The 25,719-nt window shown below is 39.8% G+C and overlaps 2 protein-coding genes across 2 annotated transcripts; one reads left to right on the top strand and one right to left on the bottom strand.

The window, feature by feature from the left end:
• Positions 1-1,096: 1,096 nt before the first annotated feature.
• calcoco2 (calcium binding and coiled-coil domain 2) lies at positions 1,097-11,313 on the top strand. Its single transcript, XM_030755024.1, is given in 15 exon segments — positions 1,097-1,197; positions 1,667-1,859; positions 1,933-2,035; positions 2,653-2,813; positions 5,464-5,589; positions 5,698-5,823; positions 5,905-5,997; positions 6,669-6,766; positions 6,834-6,903; positions 7,186-7,351; positions 7,428-7,615; positions 8,532-8,669; positions 8,757-8,910; positions 9,329-9,345; positions 9,671-11,313. Coding segments are annotated over 14 exon segments (1,776 nt in total). The 5' UTR covers positions 1,097-1,197; positions 1,667-1,679; the 3' UTR covers positions 9,827-11,313.
• Positions 11,314-11,453: 140 nt separating this feature from the next.
• Positions 11,454-20,102, bottom strand: LOC115797844 (vacuolar-sorting protein SNF8). The gene is given in 14 exon segments (XM_030754365.1): positions 11,454-11,617; positions 11,619-11,647; positions 11,649-11,732; positions 12,018-12,092; positions 12,428-12,507; positions 12,510-12,552; positions 12,688-12,764; positions 13,109-13,213; positions 13,641-13,779; positions 14,505-14,555; positions 14,939-15,074; positions 17,692-17,823; positions 19,313-19,391; positions 20,060-20,102. Coding segments are annotated over 14 exon segments (1,095 nt in total). The 3' UTR covers positions 11,454-11,595.
• Between the last annotated feature and the right edge of the window lie 5,617 nt (positions 20,103-25,719).

Below are 25,719 nucleotides of genomic sequence, written 5' to 3'. Positions count from 1 at the left end.
TCCCAAACACCACTGGCTGAAATGCAGGCCCAAACCATGACAGAGCCTCCACCATGTTTACAGATGGCTGCAGACACTCACTGTTGATTTGAACCAAAACTTTCTAATTTAGATCCATCGCTCAATCAGACATGCTGCCACTGAGTTTCAGCCCAGGTCTTGTCTAATGTGGTGTACCTCAGCCTTTCCTCCTTGTTTCCCTTTCTTCAGAATGGCTTCCTGACAGCCGCCCTTCCACCGAGACCATTTCTGATGAGGCTTCTGTGAACAGTAGCTGGATCAGCTGAAGAGTCAGATAGACATCTTTGCAGGCGTGCCATGTCTCCTTTTTTCCTCCATTTGTCCAATTTCCACACATTTAAGAAAATAGAGCAAACCACGATGACATATGCCAAGTTTTGGGAATCACCTTGATGGTGCTAACCATTGAGCTAAAGAAATGGGAATAAATTATATGTTTTTGTGACAGGCTGAGAGTAAGGTGTAGATACTACATTGATTCATCCTTCAATTAGGTGCCTTTTTATGTTTGATTGATTCATAGGTCAGTGTTAAGTGGCATAACAAACAAAGAAGCATTCCTCTGAAAATGCTCAGGTACAAAGACTGGACAAAAAAATGAGTGGAAAAAACAGCGAATGTCCCAAAAATAAACAAACAAACAAAAAGACCTTTGATAAACCTTCATGAAGCCTGGAGAACAAATTCCAAGAAATTGTAAGAAAGTTGGGCTCCTTGGAAGCAAAATATGAAATAAAAGGGGTGGCTCAGACTTTTACACAGCACTGTATAAGACTAAAAAAAGAATATTTAAATAATTCTCATTTGTTTTAAGCATTATCCTAATTAACTTTAATTTCAGTGGTCACCAGTACATAAAAGCTCCAGATATAGAGTATCATCAGTTAAATTCTATTAAATTATCAAATTCATCAATTAAATTATCAAATTCAATTAAAAAGAGCTTCAAAAGTTTTCCGTGTTTTCCCCAGAATGAGATTTTAATTTCTTAATTTTTTTTTTTTTTAGCTTCTTACGTAACGTCCTCCGGGAAAAGCCCCTTTACGACACTGTGAAGTTTCACGTTGCGTTTACGTGCTGGGAAAACAAATGTCCGATGAGCACGTGAAGGCAGCACTCAGCTGGTCGTTTCGGAGCGGACAGCAGAGCACGACACTGACAACTGACAGCAAATATGTAAGTTTAATGTGTTTATCCGAACATTTCTTTCTGATTTTAGGTTTGTTAGGAGAATTTCTGTCCTAAGTTTTATCTTGTATGAGTGTAAATTATCTGTAATGTCCCGGGTGCGGTCTTTTAGGCTATTTTACTTTCGATTTCTTGACTTTTGTGATCTATCCTGAGTTTATGGCCTTTAAAAGTTTATAAATCGAATTTAATGTCGTCGGCAGGCGAGGGGCTGTTTTATAAATAGTCTTTAAAAATGTTTTTAGTTGTAGAAAAGTTGATTTTGAGATAGTTTTGGGTGCTTAATCAGTCACGGAATAGAACAATGGTAAGTGCGCAAAAGCACAAAAACACTAAGAACATCAGGAAGAAGGAGGCCTGCTGCTTTCTGTCATGACACCGGCGGTTTGCACCACCTGTTCTCATCAGTCAGGCTCATGAAATGTTTCATCATCGGCCTTTTTATGCTTCTTGGCAGACTGCATCTCAGCATGGAGAGCCCTACTGCCGCAGTGCGTGCTGAGGCAGCAGACCCCTCAGCACCCACCTTCTCCCAGGTGGTGTTCACTGACATCCCTCAGTCATACCCACCATCCAGCAACATCACCTGCAACTACAGCCTCACTGCTGCCTTCCAGCCCAACCCCAGGGACTGGGTGGGCATTTTTAAGGTGGGGGTGGATAATGAAATCTTTAAAGTGTTAAATAAAGAGTGTTCTTTTAAAGTTTTCCACCATTTTCCAGGTGGGGTGGAGCACAACGAAAGATTATCATACCTTTGTGTGGGTGGAGCCATGTCTGGACGTAGTTGGGGAACAGACAATGACGAGGCATGCTTTTTTCAAGGGTGAGAAATGCTTTCAGTTTTGTTTCTAAGTGCATGTGTTTGCTGTGTTTGTAGTGTACACCCTAGTTGTGTCGTAAATGCAAACAGTTTAATCTTATATTTGTTTTTTGTTTTTTAGCTGCCATGACAGTGATCTGCACAGATGTGATTATATCTGTGATACCTACAGGGTCATATTTTCTCCTTTGTTTTGGCGGAGGTTTAGAGTTCACAGATTAGTCACCAGTTTTCAACCTTACAATAAAGTAACCACATATTTTAGGCCACAAAACGGTGAAAGCGTCAATTTAAAGCAGGATTTTTAGAGTCAGATTTTCAAAAATGAATCTTTGCATTTGATTTGTTAGTCAATGGATTTTTACAACATATATAAAAACAAATTGGATTGGCATCTTCAGTGTTCAGTTTCTTTCTTTCTTTGAGTTTCAGGTTTGTTTGGAAGTTTATTTCAAGGCATATTCACTGACTTCAATAAATTAATGTGGACCTTTTTCACACATTTCTTCAACATTTTATTCACTGATAAACAAAATAATAAACATATCAATGAGCAGTGAAAGTAATGTTTAGTTGCTGCCTCACTGTGACATGAAGATCTTGCTCTCTCTCGCCTTCAGATTACTACCTGCCTAAAGACGAGATCGAGTTCTACCAGTTCTGCTACGTCGACAGCACCGGGCAGGTGCGAGGAGCCAGCACTCCTTTCTGTTTCAAAAGTCCATCAGAGCAGAGCCTGGAGAGCAGCCCGGAGGACGACCTCCTGGTTATCACGACGCAGGTAACAAACGCAAACCACATGTAAGGAGAGAGATGAAGTGGCTGGTTCTCGTTTCTGTACCTGTGATTTAAGCTCAAACTGGGACTAATATGGAGATGGATATGTTTAAATATGAAGAAGATCAGATTGATTCGCTTTATGTTAGATGCTTTATTGATTTCTGGTCAGTTTTCTGAGGGTTTTTTTTTATTTTTTTATTTCCTGCAACAATGTACTCTTTTTGCATTCCCTCGAGTCTGAACACAGTGGAGGACCAGAGTAGAAAAAATTGATGTGGTCTTGAACGAGCTGGAGGTGGGAGAGGGAATTACAGCAGAGGATGAGAAGAAAAAGACGTGTAACTTTTCCAACATGTCTTAGTTGGTGAAAGCGATTTGTGTGTCACACCCAGACATTGGGCAGAGCTTGATGTTGGAGGAATGGTTTCCGACATTATTTTCAAAGCTGCAGCTCAGGTATGTGGGGCCAAATAAAAGGATGTCAGGTCATGGTGTAGTGGTTAACACGTTTGCCTCACACACAGAAGATCCCCAGTTTAAGTCTCGGACACAAACCCAGCTTCAGGGGGTCACATGCTAGTGGCTCCTGGTGCCAGTCCCAAGTCCGGATAAATGGGAGGGTTTGTCCAGCGTAAAAAGGCATCTGCTGTGGCGACCTCTTGGGAAATAAGGGAGCAGCTGAAGGTACTTAGATTTTGAGTCACTAAGCTGAAGGACGTTTTGTGACATCCAGAAATCAAGCTACAAGAAAAAAAAAAAGAAAAAAATTCTTAAAACCACCTTAAATCATGGAGCTCTTAGACTTTGTGTTTGTACGACAGGTAAAGATGCCTCATACGGGGAGTCAGAAACAGCCCACTTTATCCAGCACCTTTAGTGCTCATAGGTCGAATCGGCTCCTCTTCAAGCTTGGCTTTTTCTTTTATCTCACTGCAAAGCCTCCTGAGTGTATGACGCACTGCTGGAACGCTGTCAGGTTGGCAAAGGCACTCACAGACGCTCTGAGGTCCAGGATCAACACATGAGAAAGAATCTAAACCAGTTATGTGGCTTTTCTGCTGCAGGGGATGTTTTGTTATGGTGACATGCACACAAACCCAAAGTGGAAACAGGGCAGGCTTTGCTGTCTCAGCTGCTAGTTATGAATCCTTTAAACCTTTTAAAGGACCATTTGTGAAATATCACATTCTTACAGGCGCTTACTTAAATCTGTCATGTTCTTGTAAAGCATCTGTTGTTCTGATTGTACTGATTCTTTTTTTATGTGTTCATGTTTTCCTGGTATCTTACGTGTTTTCCTGCCATTGTCTCGCTCTGTTGTCTTTGTATTCCCTTGTCTTCATTCACTTCCTGTTTTATTTGATATTTGCTTTACTTTTGTGAATTGACTCATCTTTTTTTTTTTTTTTTTTTATTTCCCCCCTCGTGTCTTGTCTTCACCTGTCTGAATTTACTCCTTCATAACTGTCTGCCTCACCTTAACTAACTCCATCTGCACCCCTTCAGCCCTCTGTGTGTATCAGTTGTGAGTGGGTGCAGGTATGCTGTGGTCTCTTAGCAGGGTGGGTTGGATCTGTAATTGTTGGCTTTGCGACTGCACTGGGTGTGATAGATCTCATCCACTGTTGGCAGCCAGGTGCCAGTGATCTCTGGGCTATTGATGGGCCCTCTTGTTCTTGGAGGTGCCACTAGGGTACCATGCAGTAAGTGATGACAGACTCTTTGGTGTACCTGTGGAAACTGAGCAACAGATGATGTGGAGTTGTGCTTTCTTCAGGCTCCTGAAGAAGCAGAGCCTCTGGAGACCTCTTTTTAGCTGTTGCTGATGTATTGGTGGTGGCCTATGAGAGGTCTTCACTCAGATTGTAATGTCTGTAAATAAGCGATTGCTAATTTGTGCTCGTTTAAAGCAGCTATGAAGGATCAAAGCAAAGGAGAAGGCGATTCCACTGACATTTAAATAAGAAACTTGCAGTACAGCCAGCAGAAAAAGTCTGTCTGACTTCATAAGATACGAGAAGAAGCGGGTAACTGGGACGTTGTTCTGATCTGGAAACAGTGTGAGGAACAGGCAGACAGACTTCCTCAGAAGACAAAGATGTTTAAAACCAGCCGGGGTTCTGCCCTGGAAATTATTCAGTGATATAATTGCTGATGGGGCTGCACAGTAGCTGCCAGCTGCTTCTCATACTTCAGATGGGTTAAATGCAAAGACTGATGTTCCCCTGTGGATCTTACCACCTACGTTTTTTGAATATAATAATTTATTTTTATGAAGCATGTACTTCAAAATTCAATATTTTTCAATATTCAATATTTTTTTCCACAACTTTTACCTGACAGCTTTCCTGTTGTAGAGTCAGAAATATAATCAGGAAGCAAACTATGATTTTGTTTGTAGGCCAAGTTTATATTTTATCTGGGATGCAGAAATTAATGGAAAGAAATCTAACATTAGATTACTGAGAAATGATTCTGCCTATTTTATTTTTTGGCACTTTAATTATATTTTTATTTAAGTAAAAACGTTTGACTTTTGCTTCTCCGGCAAAACAAGACGAAGGTCTCGGTCTCTGCAAAGGAAACACAACTTTTTATTGATGTTTGGTTTGTTTGTTTTATTGATGTTTGTTTTTTTGTTTGTGAACCAGGATCAAGTCGAGCAGAGCGTACGTGAGAAAGCTGAAATGCAGAAAGAGCTGGATCACATAAGAGCTGAAAACAAAACCTTAAGGAGTGCTCTGCAGAGGGAGCAGCAGCAAGCTGCCAGCTTACAGGTCTGCTTATCTCATTTTCCACAGCATCATTTTTCTTGTGCAACAGAGGAAAGAGTTAAATGGAAGCTGAACTTTGGTAAGTTGACTCAGCGTTATTGATTTGTGCAGGGGCAGAATGAGCAGAAAGAGAAAGAAAAAGATGAACTGGTCAGTGAACTGCTTCATACCCAGCAGCAGGTTGAAACCCTGAGAAGCTCTTTGCAGCAGCAGCTGAAGGAAAATGACCGCTTGAAGGTTTCTTCTCACTTCACATTTCAAATCTAAACTCAGCACTTTGATATCAGTGTAGAAACTTGTGTTTGATGCTACTGCTAGGAGGAGATGGCGATCCAGATGACGAAGCAGATGGAAATACAGCAGAGTAGCATCACTGAGAAGAGGGAACGGAGCTCATCGAGAACATGTGAGGTAAGATCATTTTGTCTCGCTGTTAGAGGGTCTGATGTCACTGAGCTTTGTTTAGCTTTATTTCATTTGACAGCAGTGGAGCTTCAGCACCAACATTCAGACCACATGTGGGCCAGAACGGGCCCACAGAACGGATCTCTCATCGTACCTCTAAGGAGGGAGCTCATTTTGGCTGCTTGTATTTGTGAAATACACTTTTGGTCATTACCCAGATCTCATGACCACAGGTGAGGGTTGGAATATACAGAACCAGTCAAAAGACTGGACACATGGGCGAGTGTGTCCAGGCTTTTGACTGGTTTTTGCATATGGACTGGCAAAGCTCTCGCTTTACTGATGGTGCTGCAACAGTCCTCTGCCCACCTTATGATCCACCTCCCTCACTTGGAGCAGCCTCTCTCCTTCAGCCCAGAGGGAGCACTCCACTATTTTCCAGCTGAGGGTTTAGTTGACTTTAGTTAAATATTGTATCAACCAAGGTTAAGTGGACTGTTATTCATACTGACGCAAAAAGTTTGCATTGTTTCTTATTTGTGTCCAACAAAATTCCGTTTAGCTTAATTCAGCACCGCATGCGTCCTTTTTAAACTCAGTTCTTCAAAGTGTGGCCCCCTCACTCACCCCTCTGGTCTAACTTACATATCCTTACATCTTTTTTTTTTTTTTTCCAGGAGAAATACGATCGAGCTGTTCAGAAGATCAACCAGCTGAAAGAGGAGCGCGACAAGCTGAAGGAGAGGGTTGAGGCCCAGAGTGAGGAGATCTCCAGGTGAGTCGTTTTCATCTTTTAACGGCAACTTGAGAACTTGTTGTGTAACGTTTTCTGTGCATCTTAGGCTGAATGCAAAAGTCAGAGAAGGCGAACGGGAGCTGTTCAGAGCAAAAGACAGCATCCAGCTCATCGAGGTAATCGACCGAGTGGGGTCATTTACAGTCATATATTTCTGTGTACTGTTGTGATATTTTTAAATGTTTCCTGCCCTGAATTTTCTCAGTCTACTCATTTTAGTCTTCGTGTGTTTATGATAATCAGTGTTTCTAATGTTTGGCCTAAATGTATGTAAGTTAAATAAGACGCCCTAGACTTAATATACTGTGACTGATCAGAGAGGCCATCCATTCAGGTGTCAATTATTTGGGACCAGAAAAATAACAAATATATTAAACTGTATGCTTTCCATCTGGCAGGTCGACCTTCAGAGCAGCACGAAAGAGAAGGAGCGGCTCGCTGCAGAGCTGCAAAGGCTGCAGAGCCACGCCAACAGCATGGACAAAATGCAGAGAGAGAACCAGGACTTACACAGGAGGCTTTCAGTGCAGGAGACACAGCAGAACCCCCTCAGATGACCTAAAGGTGCGAACAGGTTGAAACATAGGGGGTATGCTCCTAAAGTGATTTAATTTCATGGCTTAAGATGTCTCCTCTTTAGGTCAGTGTCAGACTCTTACCAGACAGCTACAGGAGATTCAGGCCAAGCTGGCAGCTGAAAACGAGGAGACCAGAAATGCTAAGACACGTAATGAGTATTTGCGTACTGAGATGGAACAAATGCGTGAGCAGCTGGAGAATGTGTCCAAAGCGCTTGATGCAGAAAGACAGAAAAGCAGCAAATTTGAGGTGAGTGCAAACAAAAATTTAAGCTTGTTCAGATTTGCTTCTTACCTGCGGTTTGTTTTTGTTAAATGCATAAAAGCACAAAATGAAAGGCCACTGCTGTTTGAACATGTCAATAATCTCATTAACAACCAGCAAACAAAGCAAGTTCATCAGTGCAAAGGCAAAAAATAGATTTCACCTGTGCATTTGTCCCCCAATAAAACTGTGATAAGAAGAGGAAGTACTCAGAAAAACTGCTACTTTTCTTCAGTGAGAAGTCTCAAATATGAACATGAATATGAGTTGTAGAGTTGTAGAATTATGAGTTGTAGAGTTCTCATAATCCCGCCACTGCGTGTGGCGGGATTATGGGAACATCCCCGCCACACGCAGTCTCAGTCAGCAGCAGCACGGCATGCTGTGCTCCTCGCTGGTGTCACGCACATGCAGGCAGGTGGATGGAGATGGAGGAGGTCAATTCTCTCATACCCACGGGTACATGTGAACGCATGGGAGAATTTTACCTTAACAATACAGGAGTTGATCAATTAATTTGCCATTAAGGTGAAATTATTTATCTTAATGACTTTATCAGGTGAAAATCATTCAAATAAAAAAAGTGTGGAGCTGTGAGATCTTCCTGAGGAGGACCAGTTCTCAAACAAAGCCTACCCTTCAGGGAAGGCCAAAACACCTTTTTTTTTTTGTTGTTATTCAGCTGCTCTGAGACTTTGTAAGAACTGTGCATAAATCTGACCCCAGGAGGCCCTGAACTCGACCCCTCTGACTCCTTTGGATTGGGCCTCATAAGGTTTTAAATTCGAGCAGCAAGTTCAACATATGCTGGAAATTTTTTATTTTTATTTCTGTGGTTTATAATTGTGTTAACCAGACATTTAGAAAAACACGTGTCCGTGCATTTTCCTTCAATTTTCAGCTGCAAATCACCGACGTTAATGAAATGCTGGCAGATAAGAACATCATCATAGATGATAGCAACAGAGCCATAGGCCTGAAGGACAAAGAGATCAGACTCCTGACACAAGAGAACGAGGAGCTTGCTCAAGAAAACCGGGTATACACAATAACACCGTCTCTACAGCTCAGACTCGGTCACTTTTTTTTTTTATTTCTGATTCCTCAACTGTGTTTGTTTTTCCAGACTCTCAAAGGTGACATTCAGGAACTGCGCAGAATTTATACAGAGGTTCCCACAACTCCCCCGGCCTCTGTGTACCTGCAGCCTGACGACACCGCACCACCTGCTGACACGTCAGCCTCCCAGCACCTGCAGGAGCACCTTTATGAAACCATAGGTGAGGAAACAGTCTCACACATGCAAATCTGAGGGGGGCTTTGTACTTTATTTAATGTACAATAACTTTAATATAGTTAATGAAGCCATGCAAAGTTACAGGCTGCCAAAGTGCGCAGGGGAAGGTTGAACTGTGGTATTTATTTCATGCTATTGTTCGAGCATTTCGTGCTTTGTGTGTGGAGATCCCAACATGAAAAACACATCTAAGCTCTGTTAACAACTACAACAAAATCATTTCACGCTCTCTAATATCACTGCACTAATGTTGTACCTATAACATACAGAAACAAGCATGGTGCCTCAGATGTTTGATATGATTTCTGATCATTCACTGGAGAAAACTTCATCAGATGTTATAGTATAGTATATGAAAAGTCTCCTTTTGTGGTGCTGATTTTCCTCCTGTTTCATTGCAGAACCAGAGGACGAGGGGGTGAGTCAAATACTTTACTTCAGATATCAGATTAGCTTTTATTTGATTCTGAATTTTTTTTTTTTAATCTAATTCACTTAATTGTCACAACTACACTAGATTTAGTTTTTTGTAATAACTTGGGTGCAGATAGCTTGAGTAAAGCGGCCAGAGCGCACAGTTAAGTTTGAAGGAGTGACTCGCATGGCATCTCTCCTCATTAATGAGAACAGCATCCCTCCCTCGAGCGCCTCAGTCGTTTAGGGTTTATTTTTGAAGCAGATTTTAAACATAGTCCACTCCCCGTGCCGTTACAACCCCCGATCTGCTGCCATCTCTATTTCAGTCACTGGTGTGTCGTCACTGCCGCGAGAGGTTCCCCGGCATCACCCCAGAGGAACTGGAGCAGCACGAGCAGTGTCACCGCGTGTGCCCCTTCTGCTCGATGATCTGCGACAGGATGGACCAGTCCACGTTTGAAGATCACGTCTACAGCCATTAGGAGAGAGCGCGGCACCACTGTGGTTTGAATAAGTCTTAAAAAATGGGTGGTCATTCATTTGATGTAAATCACATCCTCATCGTGTTATTTCCGAAGCATCTTGGCTTCAAGTGCCCAACATGTCAGGCTTCAGACACCAGAAACCTGCCTGTGTTCCATAATCCTTCACAGTGGACATCACGCTCTTGTTACTGCATTTTAAAAAGAGCTCATTGTTTGGAAATGTCTGCAAAGATATAAAAGCTCTGGGCTAAAAGCAGCAGGTGGCACAAGCACAACTTCACTGCTTACATTTTTCTTTGTGGTATTAAATCACTGGCAAAAAGTTCACGACACACAATGCATGCACAGATATTTAGATCTGCCTTCTGCTGTGAGTATTAACAAGGGAGGCGTCAGCCGACCGCAGCCAACGCCTCATTTAACCTACTTAGGACCTCTGAATGCAAGCTGAAAATTAGTACACACACACACACGTTATAAACACACACTGGTGGTCGTCATTTTTACATTAAGGTACTTTAAATTTATCAGGTTAGGGATTAAATACAAAACATTATGAGTATGGGGAATATTTAGACACCCAAAACACGACTGTTTGAAGCCCTTCCACATACACAGATTTAACTTCAAGTGACTGGAGGTGACGTGTGTTGATTATGTTTAATGGTAAAAATGTTTTCTACCGCTTTTTTTTTTTTCTTCTTCTCGGATGTGGTGAGGAAAATGGAAGCTGTGTGGGAATGTTTGGAAGTTCTGAATTTTATAGGCTTTTCCTAAGCACTGCATTGTGATGCTTCACTGCTAAAGCAGCCTTGAGGCAGAGATCCCCTCTGAGGTTTAAGTCATCATTGATCACCCTAAACTTTTGCAATCGCAATATCTTACGCTATTAAGTCTCAGCAATCAGGGCAGAATATCAGTCTTTGATAAGGAGGAAGTATAGTTGATTTAAAAAAAACTTATTTTTTGTCTCAGCTCACAGGGAAAAAAATGTTTCTGCAGTTTTTCTTCTTTCCATCATGAGCATGAGATGAGATATAATCTGAAACTTTGTAGTCTAAAATCCCATCTCTGCAAAATATTAGTAAGCTGAGTTTTAATGTGAGAAAGCGCCAGACTAGAGTTTTTGTTTTTTTTTATTTTAATTTTAAGTCAATGGCATTTGTGACACTTTTGAATATAGCTAAAAGTGTGTGGACTTTCATAAATGATCCTTGAAGTCGACAAATGCAGCATTTTAGATCTGAGAATATTTGAATGTAATATTAACCAGTTATTAATTCTTTGCACTTCTCTCTAAAAGGAACTTGTGATCAGCTATAACCACATCATATATTTAACCAGGTTTTTTCTGATTATTTGAACATGTTTTCTGGTTGGTAACACAGTGGATTTATATAAAAGTAAATAAATCATACCAAGTAAATAAATGTAAGTGCATTTTATTGCAGAATAATAAAAAAAAAAGGCAACAAAACTGAGAAAGTTCTTGTTTATATACATTTGGAAATATTTGTTTTGTACTTTTCCCCCGATTACCCAGAAATCTTGATATTATCAGCTGAATCCTTCTGCAGCGTGATGGACGTAAAGATCCTTGGAAGTTTCCCGCTCCACATGTCCAGCAGTTACCTCAGAGGGAGTCCATGCTGCCTGACAAGCTCCAGAGAACCGGCCGACTCCGTCCACACGAGCCGCTTCTTCCCACAGGGTGTGTTCTGCTACCAGCAAGCCTCGAGCTGCTGGTCCGGGTCCACCCACGCTCCTTAAGGTGTCATCTGATTGGCCTTCTGGTGTGACATCACGGGAAGTGAGCTCGGGAGAAGAGTGCCGGCAGCCAGTACTGTGCCTCTCCGGGGGCCTGAGAGTCCAGCCAAGCCAGGCCTTCCTTCAGCAGGTGATCCTGGAAACACGGAGAGACAGGATTTCTTACGACTAACTTCAGAAAAATGTGAAATTGTTGTATTTGGTGGCTGTTCACGAACTGAGGTCCAACGAGATGTTGATACAATAACACGATAGCGCATCAGTTTGAAATATTGCAGGACTAAAGGAAGATGAAGGAACAGCCCCCACTCTTCAGTGTGCTGCCCCACCCTCCGGGCTGAGCCCCGTTCCTCACAGACCGTAATACATCATTTTCACCCCCGGCTGCTTTCAGACTTGAAATAAGCTGATGTACACTTACCAGCACGTGACACGCTCGTTCCTTCTCCCATTTTAGACTGTCCTTGATCTCTCGCACTGTGACGTATCCCTTTTTCTACAAACAAAAAAGACAAAACATCATGATGCAGCAAACAGACAGGATCTTTCTTTTCCACACAGAAAATCATCAACCTTGTCCTTTCATTCTCCCTGCTGTGTACCACAGCAATCAGGCTGGATGTTAAATTTACTGTCTCTCATTGACAGACTGCTGAGATTTGTTGGATATGTATAAGCGCAGATCTTGTCCAAAAAAAGGGACATAATGGCCTGAAAACTACACAATCAAAAAGTCCTCAGGAGCAGCAAATTCAGAGTAAAAATTCAAGAAGTCTGTAGTTTGGTGTAAAACAAGTACGGGGGGGATTTCTTACTGTTGCGTCGTCTTACCTCAGCTAGCTGAAGAACTACAGTGTGGTCCATGTTGAAGCTCAGCTGGACCGACTGGACCAAGTAAGAACCACCAACAGAATCATCCCAAAACCATTCCCCATCACCTTCAGTTTCTTATGGCTCTCACCAGTCATCCCTGGGAAGCACATATTCAGTCGCTTTAACAGTCATGTGATTTAAGCTGTGTACAGGCATTAAATAATCCAAAAGACTTTTAAGGCATTTTATGTAAATCAACAGCATGTGTTTTGTTACACTTACTGGCTCACGTCCTGAGCGTATTTACCGCGTCCTTTCAGGACTCTCTGATGGAGTTCATCCAGAGTGATCAGTCCTGAAGGAAAACACACATTAGGTCCTTGTTTAGTGATTACAAAGCCAGACACAGTTATAATTACCTGATGCAGTTCATGATTTAATTTAGTGCAATTCACTGCTGCTGATGTCCACCCAATATTAAGGTCCCAAAATGAGTGAAGTGACCCAGAAGTTTCTGCATCTATAATAAGAGCTTGCTTAAGCTGCTGGACAAGACAGGGTTTGATGGGTTTTTTTTATATAAAGAGCTAAATACAAAAAAGGTGCTTCAGTGTTTCTTTTTTATCTCCTCTAGCAGAGGATACACTGGACTGTTCTTTATGAAAGCTCGTCCACAACCACTGGCAACCACATACAAACCTCCATTTCTGTGTTTCAGGGCGAGGCACACTTCAATGATCTGTACACCGAGCTCATAGTAGAAATCACCAACGCCGAGCATCTCAGACCAAAAACCTTTACCAGCTGTAGAAAAAAAAAAGAACACAACAACAAGGAAAGTTTTACTCCACTTGGATAAGCATAGATAGATGGATGGATGGATGAAAATTTTCTGTCCCCCACCCAAACATTTCTTTCTTGGCATTTTGAGTAGTTCACTTGTTGAGGTTTATCCTTCATTAACAGCTTTGCTTCCAGCACCTGACAGCTCCAGCTTTTTTTTTTTTTTCCCCACCACTGACAAAATATAAGGCAACTCCATGTGGAAGTTTCACCACTGAAAAAAATGTTTTCCTGCCATCCAAAACTTTAAATTATCATCTGAAAATTTTGACTTACTAACTCAATTTATGGGAAAACAACTTAAATTTATGAGTTATTAGATCAAAATTTTGAGATAATAACCCCAAAACTTTTATTTTTTATTGAGTATATTCTGAATGGTTCTCACATGCAAGCGGGTCAACGCCGATGGTGGCGCACATTTCCTGGAACTGGACCCTGAACTGCGGGTTCTTGCGGATCTCTTGTTTATGCTTGCTGGCAAACTCCTCCAGGTGGGTCTTGAAGGTTTCCAGCTGCTTGGACATCTGGCAAAAAAAGAAGAAACTGCTCAATGAACACTCAGCTGGTTTAAAACTTTATTAGTCCTGAAAAAGGCTGCAGTCAACCACTGAAAAACAGTCAGAGGAACTCTAAAAAGGCTGAATTAGTTTCAACCTGAGAGCAGAGTAAAAACCAAAGTAAACAAGTGGTTTAAAATCAGGACTTCAACTGGCACTTATTTTCATTATCGATTACCGTGCTGATAACTTTGATATTTAAAGATCTTTGACTCTGGTTCAAAAATAATCTGTCACAGGGTCGTAGAACCACAGCCGACAACTTCAACTGATTTTAATTAAAAAAACAAACCCAAAAACAAAGATACTCAATTTAAAAGACATGTGGGAAAGAAAAGCAGCAAATCTTCTAAGTGGTAAGGATGGAATCTGATATATTTTTTAACTGTTTTACTATGTTTTGATTAATCAACTAGCAAAAGAGTCCATGGAAAAATCAATAAACATCCCCTCAGAGTCAGCTTTATTTTTAAAGAATAACTTTATTAGATTTATTGCTATTTGAAGACAACAATTTGCATTCATGGACTGTGCTAGTAAGCCAGTAAGACAGACTGTAAATATACTAAATATAACACTAATATTGTCTGGGGAAAAAAAAGAAAACAAATAATCAATGTAGATTATTTACCTGTCAGTCAAACAATTTGAGGTTTATCTGCAGATAATGATTTTCCATCACAGAAACTCACCTGTACTATCTGATCCTCAGCCAGAACAGTTCCTCTCTCTTTATATTTGGCCTAAACAGGTAAAAACAAAAAAACAAGGACGGTTAAATAAGAAAGTTCTTCTACAGCTTCTACACAATCCTTGGCAGGTAGTTTTAATGCTGTGGCTTACAAATGTGTAAGTAAGGGTTAATTGCAAACCAAGTGCCATTAATTAAAAGGCTTAGAGTTATTTATATGGCATTTACTTACAGATTACAAACTAATTCCTGGGAACATAATCACTGAAAGCTAAAACAGCAGGAAATGGGTTTTGAAGGCAGTTTGCGTTCAAATTAAACCAGAGAAAGAAAACATTTGTATGGCCCGAGTTGGCTCTTTAAAACCTGCCACCTGCGGAACATAATGTATGTTTGGCTAACATGAGACTCTGAGTGCCCCCGTATTAACGTTACCTCGGCCAGCTTCTTTCTGGCGATCGCCCCCGCCGACACCTCTCCGCATTTTGCTGAAGTCTGTCCCAAACGCCAAGAGGAAGGTTTAAAGTCGGAACTGCGAGTTTTATCGCACAGAAAAATTACTAAGCCACAATTTTACTGCAACGATCTGGAGCTGAGCTAAGCTAAGCTGACATCTTTAACACGCTGTCGCCCGCAAATTCTCCCTATTTTCACCTTAGCTAGCAAAGTTAGCTGTTATATCGCCGACGTGTTACTCCTGTAAATGTATTACCGACTGAAAAGTGAAGTTTTCTGGTATTTTCCGGGATGTTTTACCCTAAATTTATTGCAACTGCTTCCATTTTGTTTACAAGGAAGTAAACAAGTGAGCAGCGTATTGAACACTGCCCCCTGGTGTTTGGGAGAATTTAACCGTGATTTGTGGAATGGTGTGAACCTAAAAAAACATTAAAAGTTACAATACATTATATTAGTATCACCATTAACATATAATAATACCTTATATGCACAATTAATTTGCATATACTTAAGTTTTTAATTTAAGGTGGTAATATGCCTTTACCTTCAAAGAAAGACACTTTCTTGGGTTAATTTTTATGAGAAATCAAGACCAAACCAAACAAACCAAAACATTAAAAAAAAAAAAAACGTAAAAGGAGTAGAACAAATATATATCTCAACAAAATAAAATACAACATAATAACACTACATAAAAGAAACTTAATTAATTAAATAAATAAATAATATAATCGTAATTAAATGAACTAAATAAGTAAAATTTCAAAATCAATACAATATAACATTATGTGGAAAAAATTCTGAACTAAATAAAGTACAATAAAAGCAAAATAATTAAAAATGTAAAAAAAAAGTATATAAAATATTAAATAATACAATAAAGTGAACGAAAAAATGTGACATTCAATAAAACTGAATAATATAATTTACTGAATATGGGGGGAAAACAAGCTGCAACTTTAAAGCATGACAAATAAACTGTTAACATGCGAGAACAGATGTTTCAGTGCAGATGTTTTGCATTGTAAAGAATCATGAGCTGTGTGTTGAATGATTTAAAGGACTGCAAATATTTCCAAACATTATTTTTGCAGAGCAGCTGTTTTCAGGGTGTTATAATATCATGTTATGTTTTAGTTTTCTTATTTAACATCAGCTGATCAAAGTCGCTGTAATTATGCTGAATATTAATAGCACTATCAGTAACAGTTCAAATTAATGTTGAATCCTGATATAAGAAGAAACGAATGTTGTCGCGGTCCTGAGCTAGCTGCCCAGTGTTTCCGGTTTGGGACTTTGTGGATTTAATTATTCTGATATTCTGAGGGTACCTTAAGTTTATATTGTTTGTATTTTCTCCTGTTAAAAGCTTTGTGTTCTCAGTTCTTCCCCAGTGTGCCTGCCTTCCTGTGTAGAGTCAAGTCTGTGTTTCTGTTTCCATGTTTATTTACTTCCAGTTTTAGTTTGCCAGGACTTTGTGTTGTCTGTTTACTTTTGCTTCCCTTGTCTCATTAGTTAGATTGAGTTCACCTCTTCTCCCCAGCTGTCTCCACTCTCTCCTTGTTACCTCATGTATAATTGTGATTGTGGCTTCCTTGTTGCTGGCTCCCCTTCATGCTGTACATGTATCTTCTAGTCCGGGGGTCCTCAAATCCAGGCCTCCAGGTCCGGTGTCCTGCAGGTTTTTAGATGTGTCCCTGATCCAACACACCTGATTCAAATGGCTGAATTACCTCCTCAGTATGCAGTCAGGTTCTCCAGAGTCCTGCTAATGACTTCTATATTTGACTCAGGTGTGCTGGATCAGGGACACATCTAAAACCTGCAGGACACCAGACCTCGAGGCCTGGATTTGAGCATACCTGGTCTAGTCTGTGTATTTCAGCCTTTAGTATATTTAGTTTATTTTCCTATAAATAAAAAGCTTCTACTCTGCCTGCCACACAGCCGTCTGTGATGAATGTAGTATTCGTAGTTGAGAAACAAAATATGATGGCATTGATTTTTAGATAATCACTTTATTTTTATTTTTGTGGAAACTGTATTAGATGGATGGAGGCTTTGCACGGCATAAATATTCACTAAACAAATACAGTTTCACAGATTTCCATCACAGAGTTAAAAGATGAAGAAAAGGTGTCTGAAGCTGTGAGATGATTTCTCCATGGTATCACTGCAACCTGTCGCAGCCTGAGAACAGAGTGACAGATTACTGTTATCAAACACGGCAAAGTTGGTCAATTTAGAGCTGCAACTATCAGTAGATTTCATTATTGATTAACATAGATATTTTCTTGTTTAATTGGTTGTTTGATTGTTTGGTCAGAAAATAGTGAGAAAAGCTGCTTCGGATGTCTCAGAGCTTGAGTTGGGACAGGCTGTTATTTTAAAAGGAACGTGCAAACTTTTGGAAAATGAAGCGATTCCTTTATTTTCCAGTAAATAAATAATGTTTGTGCTTGCACTGAAATAACATTTTTAGTTATTTTACTGAAGTAAATGGTGTAAATCTGTCTTTTTTCCACTTTGTACTCAACACTGTTCAAACTCTCATGGATGATCAAAAACACACCTAAATGTTTCTCCTCTGCTCCTCCTGCAGGATGAGCTCCAGCAGGTACCGATCCTCTGAATCTCCCCCCACATCAGTCAGCCTGAGAGAACAGAAGTTACCTTTCAATCCCATAAATCTGCTGGTTTCTAATCTGCTGCTTGGTTCTCTGACTCACTTGCTTTTCTTCTCCCTTTGGCTGAGCAGGAACTTGACAAAGTTTTTCTGCACCATTGAATCCATGATTTTGCTGATTTCGCTGGTGATGGTGGACTCGGCGTACCTCTTCCTCAGGTCCTGCTCATCTTCACTGAGAAGCAACAGAGACACAAACATAAAAATCACATTATTTCTTTGACCTTTAACAAAATTAGAAACACTGGGTCTCAGAGGGATACTGAAAAACGTGTCTGTGTGTTTGTTACTTTGAGGCTGGACTATTAATTTTAAATCCCTTCTCACATTTAAAATCTGTAGTAATCAGGTCCCGTTGTATTTTAAAGACCTCATAGTGCCATATTCTACTAACAAAGCGCTTCGCTCTGGTTCCTCGAGTTTCTGAGAGGAGGATGGGAGGCTCCTCTCTGTGGACCCAGCTCCCAGTTTGTTTTCAAGAGACAGACACACTCTTTCAAGATCAGACTAAACCTTCCTTTTTGGTAAAGCGTACAGTTAGAGCTGGATCAGGTGACCCTGAGTTTGCTGCCATAAAATAGAACATGAAAAGAGGTGCAATAAATTATTTTTTGGTGTGGGGGTTTTTTTGTTTGTTTTTTAGTATTTGATAAATTTTTCGGTTGATTAATGATTGTTATTCTGCATTCTCTATTATAGCTGCAGAATATGGACACTGACAGCAATAGTAGCAAAGAGGCACTAAAATGTCAGTCTGGTATGAAATCTGGTATAAAGTACTTATTGTTATGTATTTAATCAGGAAGTCAAATCTGTTATAAACTGTGCTGAGTTAAAGAGGGACAAATAGTCAGATAAGAGAACTTTTTGGAGGCTGTTTAAATCAAAATATTATAAAATATTTGAGTTCATTATGCAGATGAAGGGATTTCCTGCTGCACTGATGCACTGGCTTCCAATCTTTTTGATTGAAATACCCCCCACAGTAACTCATATCTACCCCCACTGTCGTGTTCAGCTGTATTAATTGGAATTCATTTCAACCTACAAGTTCTTCAAAATGATTAATTACAATTTAAGGTGCAGCCTAACAGAATATTGCTTTAACAATGAAGGTTTTCTTTACAGCTGTAGCCTGTCATACAGTTTATTATGATAAATAATCAGCCCTATAAGCCTTTGCATGTATTTTTCTCCCAAACAAATATGTGTGCATATTCTTCTAACAAATCATAAAGCTCAATTAATCCCAACTTCCCCATTTTAAGTGAAGTAAGACATGAGTTTGGCTGTGTGTGAACCTCAGTTTCCTTCTCCCGTCCACAGTCCACTCCAAAATAGCATTAATGAACATTCAGCACCACAAAATTTCTCTAACTTTAAAGATAAAGATGGGGTGACTGTAGCTCAGGAGGTAGGAGCAGGTCACCATTCTAATCAGAGGGTTGGTGGTTTGATCCCTGGCTGCTCCAGTCAAGCCAAAGTGTCCTTGGGCAAGACACTGACCCCGAGTTGCTCTCTGATGAGTTGAGCACTTTGAGGTCTCAAAGTAGAAAAGCACTGTATAAGACCCAGTCCATTTACCCATATAAAATGTCTGCAAGTAAAAGTTTATTATCACTATAATGTTAGCAGCAAGTATATATCAGCTTTGTGAGACCAACCCCATCTCCTCTGGTTCTGCGTGCAGGGCTCCGAGCAGGCAGACGATCAGAAGTTCAAACAGCAGAGCCTCATGATGACCTGCGATCAAGGACAGGGAATTTTAGAGGAAGATCTTCACTTAGTTCAGCAACTGGAGGAAAAGTAAACACGTGCTGCAGCTTAAACTCATTGAACGATCACGTGAAAATGATTTCAAGTATATTTTCTTACCTTTGAATGAAAATGTCTCTAAAACAGGCAGAGGAGAGAAACTCAGGAGAAATCTGTAGGCTGCCGACCCGCAATGTGTTACCCCTCAGAAAAATGGGTTTTTATATAGTCTTCTCTGAGAAAAATATGTCCCATAGCTTCAAAACACTTTAGTTCCACCGCATTTAAGTCTATGAATGAAACACACATACCCACACAGGTGACTACATGATAAGGAGCAATGTAATAAAGGTTGAAAGTGAGCTCATTTTACTTTCCTAAAGCATTAAACAGCCAACAGAAACATGCACGGACCATTAAACTAATGAAAAAGTGGCACTCTGGCAGCGCGTGAAAATGAAAGCTCGTTGATGATACAGTGAAGAAGAAAAAGATGACTGACTGAAGCTTACCTTAAAGGGAGAATTTTCCTTTTCTATAATTGTTTTTCCAAAGTAAGGACAACCTGCTGCTGCTGTTATGAAACGGCTACTGCCACCCTCTCCAGTGGATGCTGAAACTCCAGCTGAAAGCAGATCCGTCACTCTGTGACTCACATATACACACCTCCAGACAGTGAGGTGGGTATAAATAATCCATCTACGCAGGAGAAAATGCAAACTCCACACAGAAAGGCCCCAGCAGCCGCTGATTCAAACCCAGGACCTGTGCTACCACTCTACCAACACGCCACCATCTACTGCAAACTGATAATCACACAAAGCAACTCTAGAGGCCAAAAACTAATACATGGAGCTGGAAATGCTGAAGTGTATTTCCTTAGAGCATTTATTGTTGCCACTTATTTCAAATGTATATTTTCATATAAAACAAAACAAAGGAGAAGGTTGTGTAGTAATAAAGTCTCTTAGATTATTGTTTCTCCTGTGTTTGTTTCAGTTGAGATTAAATGTGTGTTTTTCTGCTGTTAACACAGTAGCAAAAATAATAATCCTAACGTAATCTAAAACCCAAATTATTGTATAATCCTTTGGTTGAATTTGATGTAATGAAACTACTTTTTAGCTGCAAAAGTGTCCTCATTCTTCATTCTTATGTATCTATAGGTGTCATGATATTTATAATTCATTGTTTATGTTTATTACTGTTTATCTAATTCATGTGAATTATGTGCATATTATTACAACTGCTCCTACTAATATATTGTTATATATAATATCTAATGTATACATAATATTATTGTAATATTATCTTTTTTTTATGAGTGTTTTGTTGTTTTGTTCATCGTATCAGTTACTTGTGAATTTAATTCTAATATTGTGTAAATTTTCCTTTCACATTGATGGTCTGTATTGTTGCTCACTATAAAACAACAAATAAGAGAAAATATTTGTCTGCTACTACTAATAAATATAGCCGCAAGCAGCAATAATAGGCCCTCACCTCCCCCGCCCAAGCGCTGGTGCCGGTTTTAAGCCATCTTTGCCAACGTTTGAGTTTTATTCTGTAAATAGCTGCCACATGTGAAATACGGCAATGGATGTATTGGCTAACCAATAGGAATAAAATCTGACATTTTTGTCGTTGCCATGGCAACAGCGTGCAAAATATGACATGGTGTGATTGACATTTTGATCAGGTTGACATAGAGGATGTTTGCTAACCAATCTCATGTATTTATGAGAAACTAAGGGGTCATTCACAATTATCATACATTTTCCACAGCAGAGTGTACTCTTTTTCAGACCCCCCCCCCTCCCCAAAATTTGTACAAAGAAAATGTTGATCTTTTTTCATGACATTTAATGGTATTTTAATATAATTGGAAGTATTAAAACACACCCCGGTGTTGAAAAATTCTGTAAATCTTGGTATCACATAACTCTTTCCTATCTATTGAAACACTGTATTGTTGCACTAATAAAAATCCATCCATCCGTTCTCTTCTGCTTATCCTTTTCAGGGTCACAGGAGGGCTGGAGCCTATCCCAGCTGTCACAGGGCGAGAGGCAGGGTACACCCTGTAATGAACAGATATACCTTTATATTAGAATTTGCAGTGGGTATGCAAAAGCGGAGAGAGAATGCCATTTCCACCTCTGCTTACAGCTGGTGTGATGGTGCTGCGCCAGCTTTCCTCCTCAAATCCTGACTCAGTTTTTTCTGAGAAGGTGGATCTTTGTGTGTTGAAGGGTACTGGAGGAACTGTTTCCACATCCTGGTTATGATAGCCTCACTGTCACCAGAGTCACCTCCACTGTTTACTCCATCCTCCATCTTTCACTGAGACCCGCGAAACATGGATGTGACACAGCTAGTCTGAGGGGTTACTACTGTACATTATGTATATAGTTTATGATTAGGGAGATACACAGGTCAGCGATTTGGTGCATGTTGGCCTGTGTGTCTGATATGACTACAGAAGTCTATTATATAAAATGTACAAAATGAACTCAAGAACCACAAAGACCATTTCAAGTGTTGATCATCTTCTGCACTTCACACATGAACAAGAAAGATGAAAGTGATAAGTAGCAATAGTGATTCTAAAATAATGTCCCATAATATTGGAAAACCTCTCGAGGTTTTAACTTTGATTCTTCCCTTTCTGCCTTTTGTCTTTACAAGTCAGAAGAAGAAGAAAGATGAACAACAAAACCACACAAAAGAATTCCCCTCATTAAAGCTGTAAATATATTTATCCTGTTCTGCATTTCCTCAGAATAACCAGTAGTTTTCCTGTTGTTTTGGAATTGATTCACTCTCATCCTGTGTTATTTGGCATTTGTCTCTTATAAGAGAGCAGAGGTGATAACACTGGGAGAAAGATTAAAGACAACTGAGTCTTCGATGCACCGCGAACAGCAGTCACAGAACTCTAAATGACACAAAAACAGATTCAATGTGTTTCTCTTTAAAAAAGCTTCATGTCCGCGTTGATCAAAATGAAACTGAAGACCAAAAACTGAAGTTTGATCCACATATTAGAAAAAGATGACAAAGAAAATATCAAGACAAATTTTGGATGATAAGACCCTGTATATCCATCAAGCAGCCCAGTGTATATGCATGCTATGATTTTATCACATATGTCATACTGCTCTATCATCTAGAGCCAGGCCTCAAAATCAGTCTGAAGCCTTTAATGTCAGTATTTGATCAGAAACCAATGAAGTCCCATCACTGCCAAATTCTTCAAAATACCATTTGTTGATTTCTGATAATTTTCTTAACCACTCTTGTAAAAACAATGTTTAAATGTGTAAATGGCCTGGCCCCTTATTGTCTGTTATTTGTTAGTTAATACAGAAACATAATAATGAAAGTGTGTGGAGAAGAGCTGGAATAAGTGGGAACAGAACCACTCTGGATCAATCATCATTGTCAAAGGTCACAGTTATGGAACACTTTACCACAAGATTTAATGTCCGTGTCAGATATGAGACTTTTCTCTGCAAAACTTAAGCACCGGCTGAAAGAACAACAGTGTGGACATGGAGCAGCTTATCTGGATGCGGGATATAGATTGGTCAGGTTTTATGTTTTACTTGTGTTTTTGTGTTTTCTTGGAACTTGTTTACTAACTTATAACTTTATATAACTTTTTATCCAAAATTCTAACCAGGGACAGGGGCTCCATATTAGCCTGTGGCTAATATGGAGCCCTTATTTTTATTCAATCACTTAATCAGGTGTCTTGTTGTTGTTGAACTGCAAGAGCTACCATGAGTTCCTTCCTCCTTTTGCTTAGTAAACCCAGTAGTAGTAGGACACCATCATTCCTGCTGTCTAGTGAATTCTGTCAGAACAACTTTGTGTAAACAGGAAAATGTGGTTAATTTTAGAACAACTGCATAACTGCCTGGTTTCACAGATCAATCACTTATTGAAGTAAAACATAAAAGAAGTTTGGCAGAAGATGGAACCACCACACATGTCCTTCAAGTGTGCTCCTGTTTGGAACTCAGCAGCAAATGTTTGTTCCTCACTGATAAAGTCACAGACTAACTGAAAAGTTAACTGACGTATTTTTGAAATGTAGTCGGGTGGTAAAATGCATAGAAAATCCAAATTAAAACACAAGTAGAACATGCATAAGTTTAATGGTACCCTGTGATCACCTTTCTTCTCATCTTGTTTCCCTTTCAAGACTACACTACAGTTCCACTAACTGTCATCAAAGCAACATTCAGGCATTGAATGGGTGCCTTCCTCCAGCTTAAACAGGGAGCCACTGATCTCAGCTCCTCACAGGTGTGGTAATCATCCCAGGTGCATGAAGCTGGAAGGAGGAAGGTCCACCCCCTTGAACACAAGGTGTGGCTGGAATTTAAAGCAGTAATAAGACAAATGCAATATGACACTGAAAAGCACATGGAAAAAATCTGTGCTGAAGGTGCTTATAAGAGCATAACCTGATTTAAGGATGGCTAAAATGTACTTTAAAATGAGCTTTTCATATTTCGTTGAAACAGCAAAGTAACACAACAAAGAACAAGTACCACTGCATGCTGTGGGGCTTGGCTGGAGCTTGGAACAGACACAGGACAGGGCTGTCATTCTCCTCTTGGCATTTCCTTATTTAAACATTAGTGTCTTGGATCCTCCCGGATTCCACCGGGAGGAGGCCCCGTGGTAGACCTAGGACACGCTGGAGAGATTATATCTCTCGGCTGGCCTGGGAATGCCTTGGGGTCCCTCCGGATGAGCTGGAGGAGGTGGCTGGGGAGAGGGAAGCCTGGGCTTCTCTGCTTAGGCTCCTGCCCCCGCGACCCGGCCCCGGATCACGGGGGCAGGAGCCTGGGCTTCTCTGCTTAGGCTCCTGCCCCCGCGACCCGGCCCCGGATAAGCGGAAGAGAATGGATGGATGGATGGATGTCTTGGATCCTCAGATTTAGCAGCATAATTCATCCAACATTTCTCAGGATTTGTGTTTATCAATAAAAAGATTTTTATTCAATAGCCAAAAAAGAAAGATAAATAAATACAAGTTTCAATATTTTATCAAAAATACAAGATTACGTCACAAAGGAATCAAACATATGCCACATGCAATGAGCAAAGTTTTTGTAAAAATTACACATTTCACAAACTATAAAATGTGTCCCTGTCAGTCTATCTATTTATCTATCTATCTATCTGGATATTATTATTTCCTGATAAAAGAACAATAGTTCATTAATTTTCTGCTTTACATTCAAAATATTTTATTATATTTTTCCTTTGTATATTAATCATGTATTTAGTTTTGCACAAAAGGTAATTCTCATATAAATCCTTTAATCCTTACATGCTGTTCAATGATATACCTACAGTGTGGTTTGGCTCAGTTTTGACCCAGGCCACGAATTTGCTTGTAAGTGTCCACAACAAATTAAAGTGTACAAATAACCCATCTGACTTTAATGAATGGATGATTAATCCTTAATTAATGATTCACAGAGCAGCTAGCGTGTGTTAAGATTTAAAAAAAAAAAAAAAAAGAGTCGTTTTTGGAGAAAACACACATCATGTCCTGTTTTACCTAAAAAAAAATGAACACACAACAGCCAAAATTATTTAATCATTGAAGGTGAAAACGGCAAGAACGTGATGGATTTGTTACACAACCATGTATAACCATTACAACCATTAAACACTGTCCTCGCTTCTGTATCATAAACAAATCCTCATAACTATCATTTATTATTATAAATATTAATCCAACATGGCATGCACAGTTTCCCAGTTTCAAGAATCCCTAAAGCCACCTTTTCCCTTGATTTCATCCACATTGCTGTAGCAACAGATACGGGTCACATTTGACCAAGAACAGCACCTGCACAACAGTATGAAATTTAAAATATTTAAATTTTTGTGCATTTTGGGCAACTTCAGTAAAAGTCATCAACTCTCAGGCTAAAAGTGAAATTTTGGGATATTTCCGATGCTGTTAAAACGGGTCAAATTTGCCCCGAGCAGCACGAAACAGTGAAAAAAAATGCTGCTTCTGTTTGGCGATGTCTGACGTTGATGTTGCAAACCCACGTATTAATAGGGATCGCCGATTAACTTTGACCTCTACGTCACATCTAGCAGAACACGCCCCTTCTGTCGTTGCTTCCGGTTGGGTCCCTCTGTTGCAATTTTTAAATAGCCACGGAGACGGAGCTAAAAGGAATAGTTACCCTTTGACCAAACGTACTTCCAAACACTTTCTCATAGATATTAAAAACTTGCTTAAAGTGCTTCACAGTGACGTCAAAATGCTGTTGTT

The sequence above is a fragment of the Archocentrus centrarchus genome, chromosome 19 (assembly GCF_007364275.1).
Source record: "Archocentrus centrarchus isolate MPI-CPG fArcCen1 chromosome 19, fArcCen1, whole genome shotgun sequence".
NCBI classification, from domain to species: Eukaryota; Metazoa; Chordata; class Actinopteri; order Cichliformes; family Cichlidae; genus Archocentrus; species Archocentrus centrarchus.
The sequence above is the reverse complement of the archived record's forward strand: the minus strand, read 5'-3'. Positions and strand labels throughout refer to the sequence as shown.